This window comes from Pollachius pollachius (assembly GCF_949987615.1).
Source record: "Pollachius pollachius genome assembly, chromosome: 19".
NCBI classification, from domain to species: Eukaryota; Metazoa; Chordata; class Actinopteri; order Gadiformes; family Gadidae; genus Pollachius; species Pollachius pollachius.
In genome coordinates this window covers 20,771,947-20,789,448 of record NC_136952.1, presented here as the reverse complement: position 1 = coordinate 20,789,448, position 17,502 = coordinate 20,771,947, and the positions used below count along the sequence as shown (strand labels likewise).

General features: G+C 45.7%; 2 protein-coding genes across 2 annotated transcripts in view; both read right to left on the bottom strand.

Moving 5' to 3' along the window:
- Positions 1 to 7,278: 7,278 nt before the first annotated feature.
- Positions 7,279 to 10,480, bottom strand: LOC307090648 (immunoglobulin superfamily DCC subclass member 3-like; the record flags this gene model as incomplete). The annotated part of the gene is made up of 3 exons (XM_079757388.1): positions 9,730 to 10,480; positions 9,291 to 9,361; positions 7,279 to 7,341 (listed from the first exon to the last, which is right to left on the bottom strand). The coding sequence occupies exons 1-3, from the start codon at positions 10,025 to 10,027 to the stop codon at positions 7,279 to 7,281; spliced, it is 432 nt and encodes a 143-aa protein (XP_079613514.1). The 5' UTR covers positions 10,028 to 10,480.
- Positions 10,481 to 10,978: 498 nt separating this feature from the next.
- LOC307090647 (CD209 antigen-like protein D) overlaps positions 10,979 to 17,502 on the bottom strand; it is a gene marked incomplete at its 3' end in the record, with an annotated part of 6,565 nt that continues 41 nt past the window's right edge. The window contains exons 1-7 of the mRNA XM_079757387.1: positions 17,425 to 17,502; positions 17,211 to 17,282; positions 12,025 to 12,075; positions 11,655 to 11,797; positions 11,342 to 11,442; positions 11,140 to 11,257; positions 10,979 to 10,987 (exon numbers count right to left, since the gene is read on the bottom strand). The exon at positions 17,425 to 17,502 is cut by the window's right edge and continues 41 nt beyond it. Coding sequence (XP_079613513.1) covers positions 10,979 to 10,987; positions 11,140 to 11,257; positions 11,342 to 11,442; positions 11,655 to 11,797; positions 12,025 to 12,075; positions 17,211 to 17,282; positions 17,425 to 17,502 — 572 coding nt within the window. The remainder of the gene's footprint in view (positions 10,988 to 11,139; positions 11,258 to 11,341; positions 11,443 to 11,654; positions 11,798 to 12,024; positions 12,076 to 17,210; positions 17,283 to 17,424) is intronic.

Sequence of the window (17,502 nt, the reverse complement as noted above, 5' to 3'; positions counted from 1 at the left end):
CGTAACAAATTAGCAGCTGTAGTTTGTCTGGTAACCAACCACAGTAGTATACCTTAACTTGTACTGGACAAACTAATCGTGCGTTACAACAAGTTCACTCTGTTTACTTTATGCAAACTGACGAGGATCCTTGTTGGTGGAGTGATGGTCATCCTCCAGATTCACGCCTCCCCTACCAGCTCCCCTCAGCTCCAGAAACACGTTCTAGTAAGGAAACGCAGCGGTAGTGTGTTAACACATGTCAAAGTAACAGCAGTATTTTGCCCTTTAAGTCAACCATGTTAAGTAAATACAAACTTACGATGAATCCTTGTTGGTTGATTCCTAGTCGTCCTCCAGCGTCTCAGTTCCTCCACCAGCTCTCCTCAGACAGAGCCCTGGTCTGGAACAGCGAAGTCTTGCTTCAATGTGTGGTAAAACAGATGTAGTTGTCTGGTATATTAACAAACGCCGGTAGTTTGTGGTAGCAGTATTCTACGAGAAGTGGCAGTGAGCGTGATGATCACTTCAGAGTAAGGCTCCATCTACCCCACGACAGACATCATCAGCTCCTCCACCAGCCTCCATCAGCTCCTCCATCAGGCAGGGCCTCCATCAGCTCCTCCACCAGGGAGGGCCTTCAGCACGGCTCCTCCATCAGCTCCTTCAGCCATGGATTCCTGCTCTGGTTACAAACCAAGTTGGTCTCAGCAGTAAATCACATGGAATGGAAGATGAATTTAAACATATTTAAACACTTAAATTAGACAACGTCTAATTTACGTCTAATCTAATTTAAGAAGATTGACGCGTTCAGCAATACATCCACTACGGTCGTAGCAGCACTATTAACAATAATGGCTCATATGACTCCTACATAACCCCGGTATGAATTAACTCAAATCACAGCTTGGCACAGAGTTAAAGTCATAAGATGATCAAAACAAGACCTAAACTATCCATCCTGGCACCACAAGCCCCAGGTCCCCAGCCTCTCAGCTACAGCAGCAGGTTTACATTAGCATTTGCCCAACAATAAACTCATTTGACTCTTCCGAAACCGAGTTACACAATTAATTTAACTATTATGTTATAACTCAAGGCTAGAAAAGACTGGAGAGACCAGTTATGAGCATCCCGTTTTGGGAATGAAGACAGAGCAGTCCACAAGTTTAAAGAAGTGGTTCAGCCCATGCATTGAAACTGACCCGAGAAGACTCTACTCACACACCAGAGCACTGACCTGTTCTGGAGGACTTCTGACAGGCTCTGGGTGAGGAGGTGGAGGTCTGGCTCTGGGTGAGGAGGTGGAGGTCTGGCTCTGGGTGAGGAGGTGGAGGTCTGGCTCTGGGTGAGAAGGCAGACACCTTGGGACAAACTACATGTTACCTTTTTAACCTTGTACAGTTCTAGAGTGTCTTCTACTGTAACATGTGGGAAAGACGGCCATTATTTTAGCTTTGATATTATCTGGTTGGTAACTCAGCACCAAAGTCATTGTTTGAAGTCATTCTATTGGGTAGGGTTTAACTTCTGTGTCAATTAATGACCCCAGATATTTAGAACGTACAAAAGCTGAAGTAACAAAGAAAACTAAGCAGTATCGATATTAAATCAAATATACTCAGCCATATTCAGGTTCTGGGTTCCGTTGAACAAATGCCAAATCGTCTTCCACCTTGAAATGATTTTCAGCCTTCACTGATGGTCAGAAATGGGCCCGCAAGTAGAACTCTGTTTGTATGCAGCGAGAGTCCCGTCAACGTGGTTAAAAGTACGGCGCAACCGTCGGCAATTATCAACATATTGTACGATGTACGTGTCAGTATATATTTAATATCAAACTTAAGTTGTTTGAGATAAGGGGCAACAATTCCCAATGGAAACTGATTGAAAAATAGTTTCCATTGGCAACGGCTCGAGGTTACGCAAATAAAATCCACAACGTTCGCCAGATACCCTCAGGGGATTCATGTCCAACAAACTGCCAGGTGGGTTCTTATGGTTGTCAAGACTACAACGTTCTATGCTAACCATTGAGGCTAAATCAAGTGACCGCACTCAGAACCTTCCACGGCGGGAAGCACAAACCGTCCGACTGGAATCCAAACATTCCGGCCGGAACCAACCAAAGAAAAAACAACCAGCGCCTCACCTTGAGCTGAACGGAGGAAGATCCTGAAGTCCAGCGATGGTCTTCATTAAAACACAGCCAACAGACTTACCTTGATTTGATCTGTTTGTTGCTGTTGGTCATTACTACTATTCAGTGCATCTTTACATTAGTATGCACCCAGTGTGTACAAGTTATATCACTCAAAACCGTACGAAGAACTAGCATGTACTACCCACAACAACTTTAAACCTCAAATCCTTGCCTAAAACAATGGAATCATTCAATACAAAACCGTGTCTACATTTTACAATAAACAATTATCTAGATTATTCAGGGTACAAAGCATACAGAGTAAATCTAAACGTTGAGCTCAGAGAGCCGACCATAGCCCTGCAACGTCACCCTGACCGCCTCATCACCAACAGCAAATCATGCCAGCCAGCCAAAACATGTACAGGTCCAGTGAGGAGTGGGCATTTGAGTGAAAGGACTGCCCATATTAAAATGAAGCTCAATTCCTGAACTATCCAACCATCTTTATGGTTTAAAGATTTACAGACTTGACATGCCATTGTGTTCAAATCACCTTTGTCTGCTCCCTCGTTACTTATAAAACTCTACATCTCCATCGCTAGTGTTGCATCCTACTCATGAGGGTGTGGTCTGAGTGAGCAGAGATGCATGCTGGGATACAGTGCTGTCTGAAGTCTTCAGTTCTATGGACACGCCCCTCAGGAGAAACCAAGTGTTTGAGAATCTGTCGTGACATCAGTTACATGAGCTGGAATATCCTTCAAGATGGCGCCAGGATTCTCAGAGGAGAAACGCTAAGAGGAAGATCTGAGGGTTCTTCCTCTCAGCCAGTGAAACACAACACCGGTCTTCATCAGAGTACCATGGAACACTTTGAAACGTTCTTCTTCTATACACCGTGAAGCCCCAGTGAAGGTTTCCTTATATCCTCAGCTGAAGAGTACAACTTCAGCTTGAAGAGTGCTCTACTTGGAGTTCCCAGATTGACTGATTTAAGGGAACCCATCGTTCAGCTAGTCCTGTACGAAACAAACACAGTTCAGCCGCCTCACTACAGGTCTGAAGGTCATCTTGAATATCCATTGAGATCCCTTTCCAACTTCAGACTCTCCTTGTGGAATGCCTTTAGGTGTCCATCCTCCATTGATCCTGATTGGTGTAGTCCTAGTTTGAAGTCACTGATCTGAACACGCCGCTCACATCCTTTTACACTTGATTTGGATCCTCTCCTTCCTGCCCAGTGTGTTGGATATCGCTCCGGAGCGTTGCTCCGGGCTCTTCATGTCTAATGGAGGCCTCAAGCAAACGTGTTGCCGTCCAGCAGGTATGATTTAGTTGACCATTCCAATATCCCAAGCCAACCACATAGACCCCTGTAAGAACATCACTGTCAAAGCAAGCAGGAGACACACAAGTAGAACCCAGGACACACACATAGAACCGCATGGAGACACACGAGTAGAACCCAGGACACACACATAGAACCGCATGGAGACACACGAGTAGAACCCAGGACACACACATAGAACCGCATGCCAGGTGTGAGTGGGGGACACACACACACACACACACACACACACACACACACACGATGCTCAAATACCATCCATCTCATGTCAAACCCACACACTGAGCCATAAAAGGCCAAACACTCATGCAGGGTAAAAACCTCATGCTGAATAACATTCCGTCATCCACCCCAGCTCTCCTGACAGGACACCCAGAACAGAACAACCAATGTCTCCAGAGACGTAAATTATGTACAACATTCTTCAGTGGCGTCCCACATTGGTGATGGATTATGCTTGGTGTCTCCAAAATGTGTCCCAGGTTGGTTCAACGTCTCTGAGGTCATGTCTTTGTAGTCAAGTGGTTTCCTCAATGAGGGGCCTTCACAGATGCAAACGGTGCAGCTTCAGTCAGCCTGAGGACAGGAAGGAGGTATTCTGTTCAGAATACCACCCAGTGGAGGGGGGTGGCTCTTGAGGAGCAGGATCCATCTTGGAATGGCCCCGAATAAGAACTTCTTGGAAATGAAACTGTTCCTGAGGAGTCACGATGCCTGGAGGGGACTGTTGAATGTGTTCCATGGTTCTCTGTGTCAGACTGAAGTTGTGTTTTAGTCGTTGAGATGAGGAGCCCCCTCATCTCCCCCTGGTGTTTCTCCTTCTGAATCCCTGTCTCCATCTTAAAGAACATTCTAGTTCATGGAACTGACGCCACGACAGTTTCTCAAACACTCGGTTTCCCCTGAGGGGGCGTGTCTACAGACCTGTAGACTTCAGACAGCTCTGTATCCCAGTATGCAACTCTGCTCTCTCAGACCACACCCTCATCAGTAAAGCAACACTCATGTGATGAAGATGCAGAGCTCAGGAGAGTAGCTGGAGAGAAGACTGAAGACATCAGAACCCAACCCATTACTCCAGCTTACAACAATAACTTAGAACCTGTAACCATTTTAACAAACCATTAAAACCAACATAAACCATATGCCTAAGTAACCTATGAACCCATAAAACATCCCTAATACTCAGATCAAGCCAAAATACATCAATGTGCCCAAGAGTAATAAGAAACTAATGACTTACAGTTTGCAGTCCATCTTCATGGTTAAGTTGGGATACTCACAGAACTGCAGTTAAATATCCATGATAGACCTTTGAAGGAACGAACGGTTTACTTATTATTGTCCTCAAACGTGGGCACTGTCCCACAGTTCAACATCTACCATCTCCATTAAATCAGATAAATGAATGACAATATAAATTCAGGGCTTTTGGGATAATCCAACATTTAAATAATGATTAAGATAATTAACTAATCCAGCTTTTTCATATAAGTTAAACAAATTATTTGACTGTCATTAGTCAAGAGTGATTTTCCTCTTGCTTAAACAAGTTTGAATGTATAGTCTCTAAAATGTTACTTTCAGGTAGAATCATTATTTAAATTTGAGATGAGAGTTAAACCACCACAATCCCCGATTTCCTTCACACATTATCAGTGATTTATATTCAACATACAAGTCAACACAGTTGTGCTTTGCTACACATTTCTACTCACATCAGGTCCAGATGAGATGCGCCTCTTTACTTCAAAAAATCTTTGACCTGTGAAACAAATAGGTCACAACAGAGCTCAACAGAACATTGCACACACGTTCTGGTTTCTTGGAACACAACAACATACCACGTTTGGGAGACGCTACACTGCCAAACAGTAGAGGACATCAACGTACTGTCCGGTTCCCTCTTAAGTGAAACGCACCAGATGCAACCAATTAACGAATTAAGAAAACCACTTGCGTGAGCTGCAGCAGGTGAGCTAATTAGTAAAACTCAACGCAGGATCAGCGCACTCTGGTCGCCTTGGTAACAGTGAGAGTCTATTTCAGATCTGTGTTTGATCTTAAATGACCTCCCTCATTTTAATTAAAGGGATGAGTTTGATTTGACTGATTTAGATTCATACATCAAAACGAATAACGTCTTCATTCAACTCACCTTACTGTGTGTGTGTGTGTGTGTGTGTGTGTGTGTGTGTGTGTGTGTGTGTGTTACTGTTTGATGTCAAGTTGGTGAAAAGGAAGTCACATGTGTGCTTGCGTCCATGTGTGTGTAGTGAGCGAATGTGGACAGCAGAGGGCGATGTTTCCACACGAGAACATCTGCTCTCAGCGCGCAGCGAGATACCGTCTCCATAGCAACCGTAACTTGGCAGCATCCTGAACGGCCCTTTGAGGAGTGAGAAGGAAGCCTTCATCAAAGAGACCAGAGAGACTCATTCACTGGTTAAACTGGAGTCATCGCCAACCACCACACACACACACACACACACACACACACACACACACACACACACACACACACACACACACACCATACAGACACACACCATACAGACATACACCAATACACCATATAGATTCACACTATATGCACGCACACACCACGGATACACACATATAGATTCACACACAATATTGATACACACAACATATAAACCATACGCACACACACACACGATAGATGCAAACCATTTATATACATGCACAAACCATAGGTAGACACTATAAAGATACACACACACCATAGATACACACCATAAAGTTCCCTCTGGAAAATGTAAATTTTTGTATGCTTTATTGTTCATGCAAATTTTTTCATAATGCTTTACCTAAATAAACAAAATATGCGGTTTATCATAGCTTTAAATAGCTACCTGACCGCTGTGCTGCTTATCCCCAAACATCTAAAACAGGTTATGTTTTTAAACTGTTTATTCTCTTGCAAGAAGGACTATCTAGACTAGGCTACTTATATATATATATTTTTCTTTTACCCCAAAATTATATTCGGGTCTAATTAAATAATATTCGGGGCTTTAGCCCCGAATAAAAAACAGCATAATGACGCCGCTGGTCAATGCATTGTGTGTGTGTGTGTGTGTGTGTGTGTGTGTGTGTGTGTGTGTGTGAATGTGTGTGTGTGAATGAGTGTACTACTCTGTAATTAGCGTGTTTTGGCTTGTTGTTTTTTGTGTGTTAAATCGGAAGAAAGATTTCGAAAAATAAATTTGGCTTGAAGACCCTCTATTTCTCATTCTCGTTCTCTCTTCTCCACGGTTCCATTGTCGCTATTTAGCGCATATGGAAGCAATCTAAAACAAAATGGAGGATGGCCCTTAAAAACAGCACTTAGTATGGTGCAGCATCTTATCCTAGCTCTCTGTGTTGTATTCAGGGAATGAGTTAACCTAGCGATGGTTAATGCTTGGCACTTGGTTCTATGAACATCCTTACTGTACCCACAGAGATATATTGTTGTTTCTCTTTCTCCTGACTAATGGACTTATTGTAAGTCTCTCTGGATAAAAGCGTCTGATACCCAAGCTGAATGGAGACTCCACTGTTGTGTTGTGACGAGTTGGAGGAAATGTCTCCAGAGGACTGAGCTCATGGTCCTCCAGGCGACCAGTGAGAGTAACGGACTGGAGACTGGGTCCAGGTCAGGACCCCTTAGAGACTTGGGACTGAAGACTGGGTCCAGGTCAGGGGGCAGGACCCCTTAGAGACCTGGGACTGGAGACTGAGTCCAGGTCAGGGTCCAGGACCCCTTAGAAAGCTGGGACTGGAGACTGGGTCCAGGTCAGGGTCCAGGACCCCTTAGAGAGCTGGGACTGGAGACTGGGTCCAGTTTGAAAGAGTTAAACTGAAGAAAGGGGAAGAATCATTGGCTGAACACACGAGAACCTTCAGTTGGATCCACTGAGTTGTTTATTACAATTATGCTTCATTAATAAATACAACAGAAAAATAGTCCCTTACATGTACACAACAAATACAAGGACTACAATAATAGAAGAAGAAGGCATTTCAAATTATCAACAGGTGTGCATGTATCTTTAATAACTTAACATGTTCTGATGCCGTTTGCTTCCCAAGAGAACACAAGGAACCAAGATTCAGTTTAAAGTCCTAAACAACATGCAACATTATCCCGTAGACCTCTAGTTCTTTAAATCAGCGTCTTTGTTAGGTTTATGACATAAATGATATTATAGAGCTTAAGTTCAAAACTGTTTGTCTAAAAAAAGGCAAATATTGTAGTATAAAAAACATGTCATTTACCATCAGTTGGTATTGAATATACGTTTAAAAAAACTAAAACATCCATAGCTATCCCTATGGAAGATCTTACAATCCTCTCACTTTCATGGTTTATCTAAAACCAAAAACAGTAGAGAGAGAGAGAGAGAGAGAAGAGAGTGAGACTGAGAGAGACACACAGCGAGAGAGACAGAGAGAGACAAAGAGATACTATAACTGCCACAGAGACACTGAGTTATCAGTCACTGTTGACATTTAATGGTTTTTAAAGAGAGTTGTTTCTTAACTGTTATGGTCTTAACTGTGAAAATTAATGAGTATTCTTGATTGCACTGAGAATCTTTTTCATTTTTTTCCTGCAAAGTTGAACACAGTCAATTTAAAAGTAACCTGTGGCTCCAGATAATCATTGTGTGGCATCTTATTCTTTCCCTCCATACATACCTATTCACTAGTCCGTATCTGAGTACTCTACTGCCCTAGAAGGTTACACACACACACACACACACACACACACACACACACACACACGCTGTGGCATCCCCAGTGGTCGGGGGCTGGGTTCCCCAATAAAGGATGCGCAAGCCTGGTGTCGGAACGAGGGTTTTTATTGAAGGACCGCTCAGGGGAATAAGGAAAATCATGAATCAACTAAGGTGACTTCCGCAATGGGGAAAAGGGGGGTAGGGTCTCCGGCCGGGCCCGTCTTGGTGTCCGGCGTGAATGCTGCTCCCGGCGTCCTTCCGCTATTCCTGGGGGAAAGTATTCCATGAGTCAGGGCATGTCGGTCTCACCTCTGCGTCTCCTTCCTTGACTGCCGTGTGCTCGGCCTTTAATGCCCTCCGCCTTCCCCCAGGTGATCTCACTCCCCCTGATCGTCTGTGCCTGCTTGATTGCAGGGCGGTTCCAGCCGTGTTGGAAGGGATGTATCTCCCTTGCACTACTTGTCCATGGAGGGGGCGCTGTTCCGTGCGTTGACTAGTTTCCTCCCAGTCCGCCGGCGTGGGGTTGCCACATCCTCCCCTCCCGCGCCGTTTTTTTTTTCTACAACCGACACAGAGTCGCTGAGCTCCCCCTCCCCTCTCCCACTGGGGTCCCCCCCCCCCATACCCCGACCCCAGGGAGGAGGTCCTCCTGGGTGAAGGAGGACCAGAAGGTGTGGAGGTGTGTCAGTGTGTCTGAGGACCCTCCTCCACCTGGGGACACTCTGTAGAAGGACAGAGAGCCAGCAGGCCGGTCCAGATACACTCCTACTCTGGTGGAGCCAGCGGGGCGGAGAGGGAGGGCTGTTACTGTATTGTTGTACTGGGCAGAGTAACGACCATCAACACAATCAAGACTCCAGGACTTGTTGTTCAGTCCAAGCTCGCTGTCAGGGCCCCCTCCTCTCCTTGTGATTCCTCTGTATGTCACTCCTATCTCAACCCATCCTTCCCACTCTACCTCCCAGTAACAGCGGCCAGTCAGAGCCTCTCTACCCAACACCTGGGGCCAGTAGTCAAATCTCTCTGGGTGATCCGGATACGACTGGTCCTCTCCAACCAGCGTCACCTTCCTGTTTTCCTCAGACAGAGAGAGGTCTCTGTGGGCCGTGTTGGGGTCCAGTGTGAGTTCACAGGCATCTGAGGGAGAACCAGACATGATGAGCTGCTGAACCGCTCTTCATCCTCATCATCATCATCATCATCATCATCATCATCATCATCATCATCATCATCATCATCACTAGTACTGTTCTCCTGCGCTCTATGTACATATACATAGATATGTACACATACATACATATACATATGTACACATACATAGATACGCACTTCAACATTTACGTTATGAATACATCAACAACAACGTTATGAATACATCAACAACAGTGTTATGAATACATCAACAACAGTGTTATGAATACATCAACAACAGTGTTAAGAATACATTAACAACAGTGTTATGAATACATCATCAACAAACATCTCTCCTTGGATGCAGGACTTACCAAAGACAAGCAGCAGAGCGCTGTGATTGGCCGTGCCAGCGCTGTTGCTCGCCATGCAGCAGACCGTGTTCACGCCATACCCCACCCCTTTGACGAAGAGGAAGCCCCTCTCTACCCAGGCCTCTGATTGGTCGTCTGTGCCGTCCCTCTCCAGGGGCCTGCCGTTGTGGAGCCACTCTGCTGTGGGCTCCGGCATGCCGCCGGCGTGGCAGGTATAGCGGGCCGTTTGGCCCACGGGCAACACGTGGGTAGAGGAGTGGAACTCTGTGATGCTGGGGGCCTCCTCCTCCGTGGGCATCACTGAACCTGAAGAAAGCAGGAGGAGAGGAGTGAACGTTTACAACACGGATCTAGAGATGCAGCGTCAGACACTCCCTTCACTCTGTCCTAACACCTGTCCACTAGAGGGCGACCCAGGGGATTCACCCCCAGTATTCTCGCCTGCCTCTTCATACATGATTGAATATCACAGCAGTGTCTACAAAGATCTCCCAGGGAGAAACCTGACCTCAATAGACCATGATAGAAACCTGACCTCAATAGACCAACATAGAAACATGACCTCAATAGACCACAATAGAAACTAGTGCAAGTGAACCCAGAAAGGGTTGACCCTTGTGACCTGACCTGAGGAGACCACAATAGAAACATGACCTCAATAGACCACAATAGAAACCTGACCTCAATAGACCACAATAGAAACCTGACCTCAATAGACCACAATAGAAACATGACCTCAATATACCACAATATAAACCTGACCTCAATAGACCACAATAGAAACATGACCTTAGTAGACCACGATAGAAACCTGACCTCAATAGACCACGACAGAAACCTGACCTTAGTAGACCACGATAGAAACATGACTTTGGTAGACCACAATATAAACCTGACCTCAATAGACCACAATAGAAACCTGACCTTAGTAGACCACAATAGAAACATGACCTCAATAGACCACAATTGAAACCTGACCTTAGTAGACCACGATAGAAACCTGACCTTAGTAGACCACAATAGAAACCTGACCTTAGTAGACCACAATAGAAACATGACCTCAATAGACCACAATAGAAACCTGACCTTAGTAGACCACGATAGAAACCTGACCTTAGTAGACCACAATAGAAACCTTACCTTTGTAGACCACAATAGAAAGCTGACCTTGGTAGACCACGATAGAAACCTGACCTTAGTAGACCACAATATAAACCTGACCTCAGTAGACCACAATAGAAACCTGACCTTAGTAGACCTAAACACAACAACCATTCAACTCTTAAAGAGTGTATTTACTGTATCTACGGCACAGAGAACAGAAAGGAGGAACCGTTCTCCACTCATGAACACAAACAAAGTCTGCAGACCCTCTTTGTTCAGCTCAGCCTCCAGATGATCCAGGTCTACGCTCTTCTCACAGATCCAGTGGTGCAGTCTGTAACACGGTTCTTCAGACCAGCCGTCCTCCCCTGCCACGACACAGTCTCTTGCTCCGCCGTCATCGCGTGGTTTGACGTGTCTCCAACTGAGAACCACGAGGAGGAGACAGAGGAGGTCACTCTGTCACTCTCAGAGAAGAGATGCTGCTGAATAGAGTCTTCAGCCTTACCTTGAGGTCATGGGGGTACCATCCACCCACTTGAAGGTCCCCTCTGTCTCTCGATCACTCAGTCCAATCCAGGAAGGACCCATCAATCTGCTGACAAACACCTGTTTCCAAAGGTAATAGCATCTGTTGTCATGACCACAAAGTACACACACACACACCAGACACACACACAAAATCTCTCTCTCTCTCTTACTTATTCACTCACACAAACAATATGTCTCTCCAACACACACACACACACACACACACACACACACACACACACACACACACACACACACACACACACACACACACACACACACACACACACCAGTTCTTCTCTGCTGTTGATGACCACCAGGTCTGCCTTCCTCTGCAGACAGTCTTCTCTACTGGCCCTCCAGCCCTTCTTAGTAGTAGAAATAAGGTAGAAACTCTTGTCGTGAAACATCCAGCCCTGAAGTGTAAATTCATCTGTTGAATGTAAAAGAAAATCCTGAACAAACAGAGAACTGCTTATCTTACGGTCTTCTCACAACCCTGAGACCTGACCTTAACAGACCACATAGAAGCATGACCTTAATAGACGACAATAGAAACCTGACCTTAGTAGACCACAATATGAATCACAAAAGCAGAGGGTGTTTTTGAAATGAATGTTAATGACACGATTGATTTAATAACTTGGATAAAACCCTCACCGAGTTCACCCAGTAAGTGCTCTCTCCCCTCCCTCCAGGGTGACGGTGAGTCTAGAACAGAACAGAGGAATACAGAAGATAAGAGCTCTAAAACAGAACGACATCGTCTCTAAACATCACAAGACCCACAGCCAACCAAACACAAAGTCCATAATATTAATACTAATTCAAATAGCAATAACTATAGTCATCAATATCATTATCGTTGCTATTGTTTTTATATTAATATTATTCATATTAGTAACACAAATTCTAACAAAAACAATAATGATCATTATCATTGCTATTATTGCAACAAGAGGTTGGGCTCAACCTCTAGTTGTAATTAAACCCATAGCTATAATGTGGAAACCCCAGTCGATATTGTATTTCATTTCTGAGCGCATAATATAATAACATTTTGCCTATAATGTTACAACGTATAACATTTCGGTTCAGCTATTACGTAACGAAGCAAGCCTAATAATTGTCTCTTTAGTTATGAACTGAGCATCCTTTGTTCATTGTCCCCCACGGCCGATAACCACCGCTGTCTCCACCTGTTGTGGAAGAGGGAGAGACGTGGAGAACCCGACGGTCGGTTCATTATATTGTAATGACCACGGAAGAGGCAGTGGATGAAGTATTGATTAGACAGAGATTTATTAGATACCACCGCCAATAAACCGTTGGAACACACAAGACCGGTAACCATAGCAACGGCGGTAAACAAACCCCTCGAAGCCCAATCCCCACGCGCTGCGGCCATCCGGAGCTCACACAGCTTTTGGCCCTGATATTATATATTAAATTATATAATATTATATACTATTATAGAGCTCCGGGAGGGCAAACGGCAACAATCCCTTTCTCCTCCATGCTGCGGTTCAACCCGGACTGCACTGCAGGGAACGGTTGGTCGGTTGAACGCTGATTGGCTGTTACGTTACGTCCCTCAGTGGCCACGCTGTTGAACGCTGATTGGCTGTTACGTTACGTCACTCAGTGACCACGCTATTGAACGCTGATTGGCTGTTACGTTACGTCCCTCAGTGGCCACGCTATTGAACGCCGATTGGCTGTTACGTTACGTCACTCACTGGCCACGCTGTTGAACGCTGATTGGCTGTCTTTGCTGGCGGCAAAGTTGAAATATTTCACCTCGAGCGAAACTGTCGCGCTGCAAAACCACGTCCACGCGCTCGCCCGTGCCGGGCAAAAGTGTCGCGCTTTAAATCAAATCTTGTCGCGGGTTTTCTGTAGCGAAAAATTTGCCCGATTCACGTCTCTACGTTGACGATGTACGGAACCGTGTCACCCCTTCGCGTTTGGTGTGAACGCTCCTTCACTTGTGCGACAGGCCTGCTATTATATAGCAGGGAGATGTTTAAAAACATAACGTCTTACCTGGGCGAGTGTAGCTGCGGTGTGTGCGCGTGCGTGTGTGTTCTTACCTGCGTGTGTGTCGATGGCGGAGCCGTTATGTTTAAAGGCATAACCTCTTACCAGGGCGACTGTGTCGCTGCCTTTGTCTTGACGTGCGGTGTGCACATGTGTGTCTGTGCTTCCGTGTATGTTTGTGCGTTGTGTGTAAATTTCTGAGCACAATATATAATAACATTTTGCCTATAATGTTAAAACAAATAACATATTGGTTCACCTATTACGCAATGAAGCAATTTTAATAATTTTCTCCTTACTTCATTAAGCAAGCATAATAATTTTAAGTTCGCCACATTTGTATATCAGAAGATTCGACCCTGAGGGTGATTCACACTTGATGCTTTAAATGCGGACATCGATGTCATTCAGACATCAGTAGAATCAAGGGGGGTGGGCTTGCAAGGGGCGGGATATGACGTACGGTCTAAGTTCGCAAGAGGCGGGATAACTGCGGCCGCTGACACTGTATTTTATTTTGGTTTGACCGCAAACAGCACAGAGGCAGAACGGGCAGAACTCAACGCCATCATCTTAGATGATACTGCAACAATGCATCATATATTCCGTTGCATTCACAACATCCGAAGCATCGATCTATGAAAGATTTGAGCACGAGTTAGAGACAAATTGAAGAAAAGAAAAAAAGGCGTCGCGAACGAGTGTTACCGGAGAAGGAGAGCGTATTTTATTGCTTAAAGGTCCCATGGCATGAAAATCTCACTTTATGAGGTTTTCTAACATTAATATGAGTTCCCCTAGCCTGCCTATCGTCTCCCAGTGGCTAAAACTTGTGTTCGGTGTAAAACGAGCACTAGGTATCCCGCTCGTATTTGGAAAAATGGAAGCTCAGGCGTGCTAATTTGGAATGTGGCCCCATATGTCGTCATAAGGGGCCAAGTTACCTCCCCTTTCTCTGCCTCTGACAATGAGCTACGACCGTGCGAGCGCCACATGTGTGGCGCTTTGTAGTTGCGATAACCGTTCTGCTTTGATGTTATGGCGCATAAAACGTCGGTTCATTGACGTCTCTGGTATTTCCACAACGAGACTGTAGTTGGGGTTATCTCCGCCATGGTTGAGAAGGAATTGGGGGAAAGGAACTTTGGCTTTGACTCCCTGAAGTACATGAACCACGACATGGAGGAGAAAGGGATTGTCTCCCACCGGTGCCCCGCTGCCGCGAGGCACCACCACCACTTAGCACCACCGCCACATAGCACCACCACCACTTAACACCACCACCACATAGCACCACCACCACATAACACCACCACCACATAGCACCACCACCACCACATAGCACCACCGCCACATAGCACCACCACCACATAGCACCACCGCCACATAGCACCACCACCACATAGCACCACCACCACATAGCACCACCACCACATAGCACCACCACCACATAGCACCACCGCCACATAGCACCACCGCCACATAGCACCACCACCACATAGCACCACCACCACATAGCACCACCGCCACATAGCACCACCGCCACATAGCACCACCACCACATAGCACCACCGCCACATAGCACCACCGCCACATAGCACCACCGCCACAAAGCACCACCGCCCGGCAGCTGGCAGCGGGCGGCGGGCAGCGCACGGTTCAGTCTACTTCAGATTGATGTGGAAGTGGAAGAACCAGAGACGTCGGAGAACCCGACGCAGTCGTTTGTAATTCATAATATCGTCTGGAGGCGCACACAGCTTTTGGCCGTGATAATATGTATTATATGATATAGATTTCTATGTATTATATGATATTATTTAGATATAGAGCTCCAGGACTGTAACGCAAGTGTTGTACACTTCCTTGTCATTTGGATAACCGTTCTGCTGTTGGTGTTATGGCGCATAACACGTCGGACTCTCGTCTCGGGTATTTCCTCAACGAGACTCGTAGTGGGGGTTATCTCAGCCATGGTTGAGAGAAATTGGGGGAAAGGGACTTTGGCTTTTCCCCCTGAAGTACATGAACCACGACATGGAGGAGAAAGGGATTGTTGCACGTGAATGTCTCCCGCTTGAGCCCCGCTTCCCGCTGCCGAGGGACCACCGCCTCGGCGCTGCAGGAGGCGGTGGTGGACAACCGCGGTCAACAATCCCTTTCTCCTCCATGTCGTGCTTCAGTCTACTTCAGATTGTTGTGGACGTGGAAAAACCAGAGACGTCAGAGAACCCGACGCGGTCGTTTGAGATTCTTAATATCGTCTGGAGGCTCACACAGCTTTTGGCCCTGATAATATATATTATATGATTTAGATATCTATATATAATGTGATATTATTTAAAAATAGAGCTCCAGGACTCCCGCCGGAGCACCCAGAGTGTTCTAGAATATTTACATAACACGGCCAAAGGCTGTGTGCGCCTCGCCATTGCGATACATCCACTGTAAACAGAGCGCATGGTACCGTGGCTGCAAGCTGCTCAGGGCCACACCCCCACCCTCCTCCTTGCCCCGCCTCTCTCCTCCTCATTTGCATTAAAGCTGCAGACACTGAAGCGGCGCGTTTGGGGAAAGCTCAATGTGCGACTGGCTCGTAGTGGCTGTAATTCTGCACCACGGCTGAATTTCGGGAACGTCTTTAAATACTGTGTTTGGGGCCTACTAATATCTATATTAAAGCATCCACAAAGTAGCATGCCATGGGACCTTTAATTTCCCATAGCACAAACACTGGGACAAATGCAGTTGATTTCTTGTATAAACAGGGTGAGAAAACAGGGAGTGGAAGGACGGGACCATGTAATGTTCAGTTAACTGTTGGGTTACAGGGCTAATTGTTTAATGGAAAGTGTAGTATACTATGCATACGAATCAATCATTCAATAGGTTTTACTGTTATTCAGGGCTCAAAGTGTATTGATACTTAAAGAATGCACGGCAACTACTATTGGTTAGTTGAAAATAATAATAAACAGCTGAAAATTGAGTTCAAGTTACAACAGCTAAGGCAGCAACCTGCCTAACTATAGTAAACTAAAGCACGGGCTTGTGTGGGGGGGGGGGGGGGGGGTGTGAGGGCAAGATTGCAGATTGTACATTGGCTACCTGACGTGGGGGATGTGTTGTTTTTTTTGCTAACAGAAGAATGCATCATTGAGATTAAACATCTCTTCAAGTGATCTGGCCAAGACAGGCAGCAGTAGCCTACAGTCACACATAGCCTACACATGAAACATAAGAAAAATAAAACAACTAAAACAGTCGGCCGGGGGGAGGGGGGATTTCTATATCGCAAGACATTTCGGGAGGCTCAGGAGGTGGATAATGCTTAAAGAAAAATAACGTTTTGCAAAAAAGCGTCTATGATAGACATAAGGCTCAGGTGGGAGAGTGTGTCGACGGCGGGGCGGTTATCTCAATCTTGCCGTTGTCTTGAAACATCTGCATCCGCGTGTGTGCAGTGTGTGTATGCACGTGCATGTGTGAGCGTGCGTGTGTGCATGTGTGTGTGGTGTGTGTGTATGCGGTGTTCTGCGCTGCCCTTGTCTTGAAACGTCTGCATCAGCGCGCCCGTGTGTGCAGTGTGTGTCCGTGTGCGTGTGTGTTCGTGCACGTGTGTGTGGATTGTGTGTGTGTGTGTGTATGCAGTGTTTATATGTGCGTGTGGTGTATGTGTGCTAACCCTATTATTATCACTGAATCTAACAAAAACAATATGTATCATTATCATTGCTGTTATTACAGTCATTAATATGATTATACTGTATTGTAATTCTATTCAGGATGATATGATTTAGACTCACTGAAGCGCAGGGAGATGAGGAGAATACTCAGCAGTCCGATGCTCACAATGACAGTGATGTGAAACCATAGAGCTGTTCAGGAGTAGGACACACACACACACACACACACACACACACACACACACACACACACACACACACACACACACACACACGGTCACTTTGGCAAAAAAAGTAATTATTTCTTTTAAATACTCTATAAAGGGGCACCTACCAAATCTTCTCTTCCTGGTCTCCTCCCAGTCCAAAGACGTGTCCTCAGGTTCCTCAGAGAGTCCAGGGTCCGGTTCAG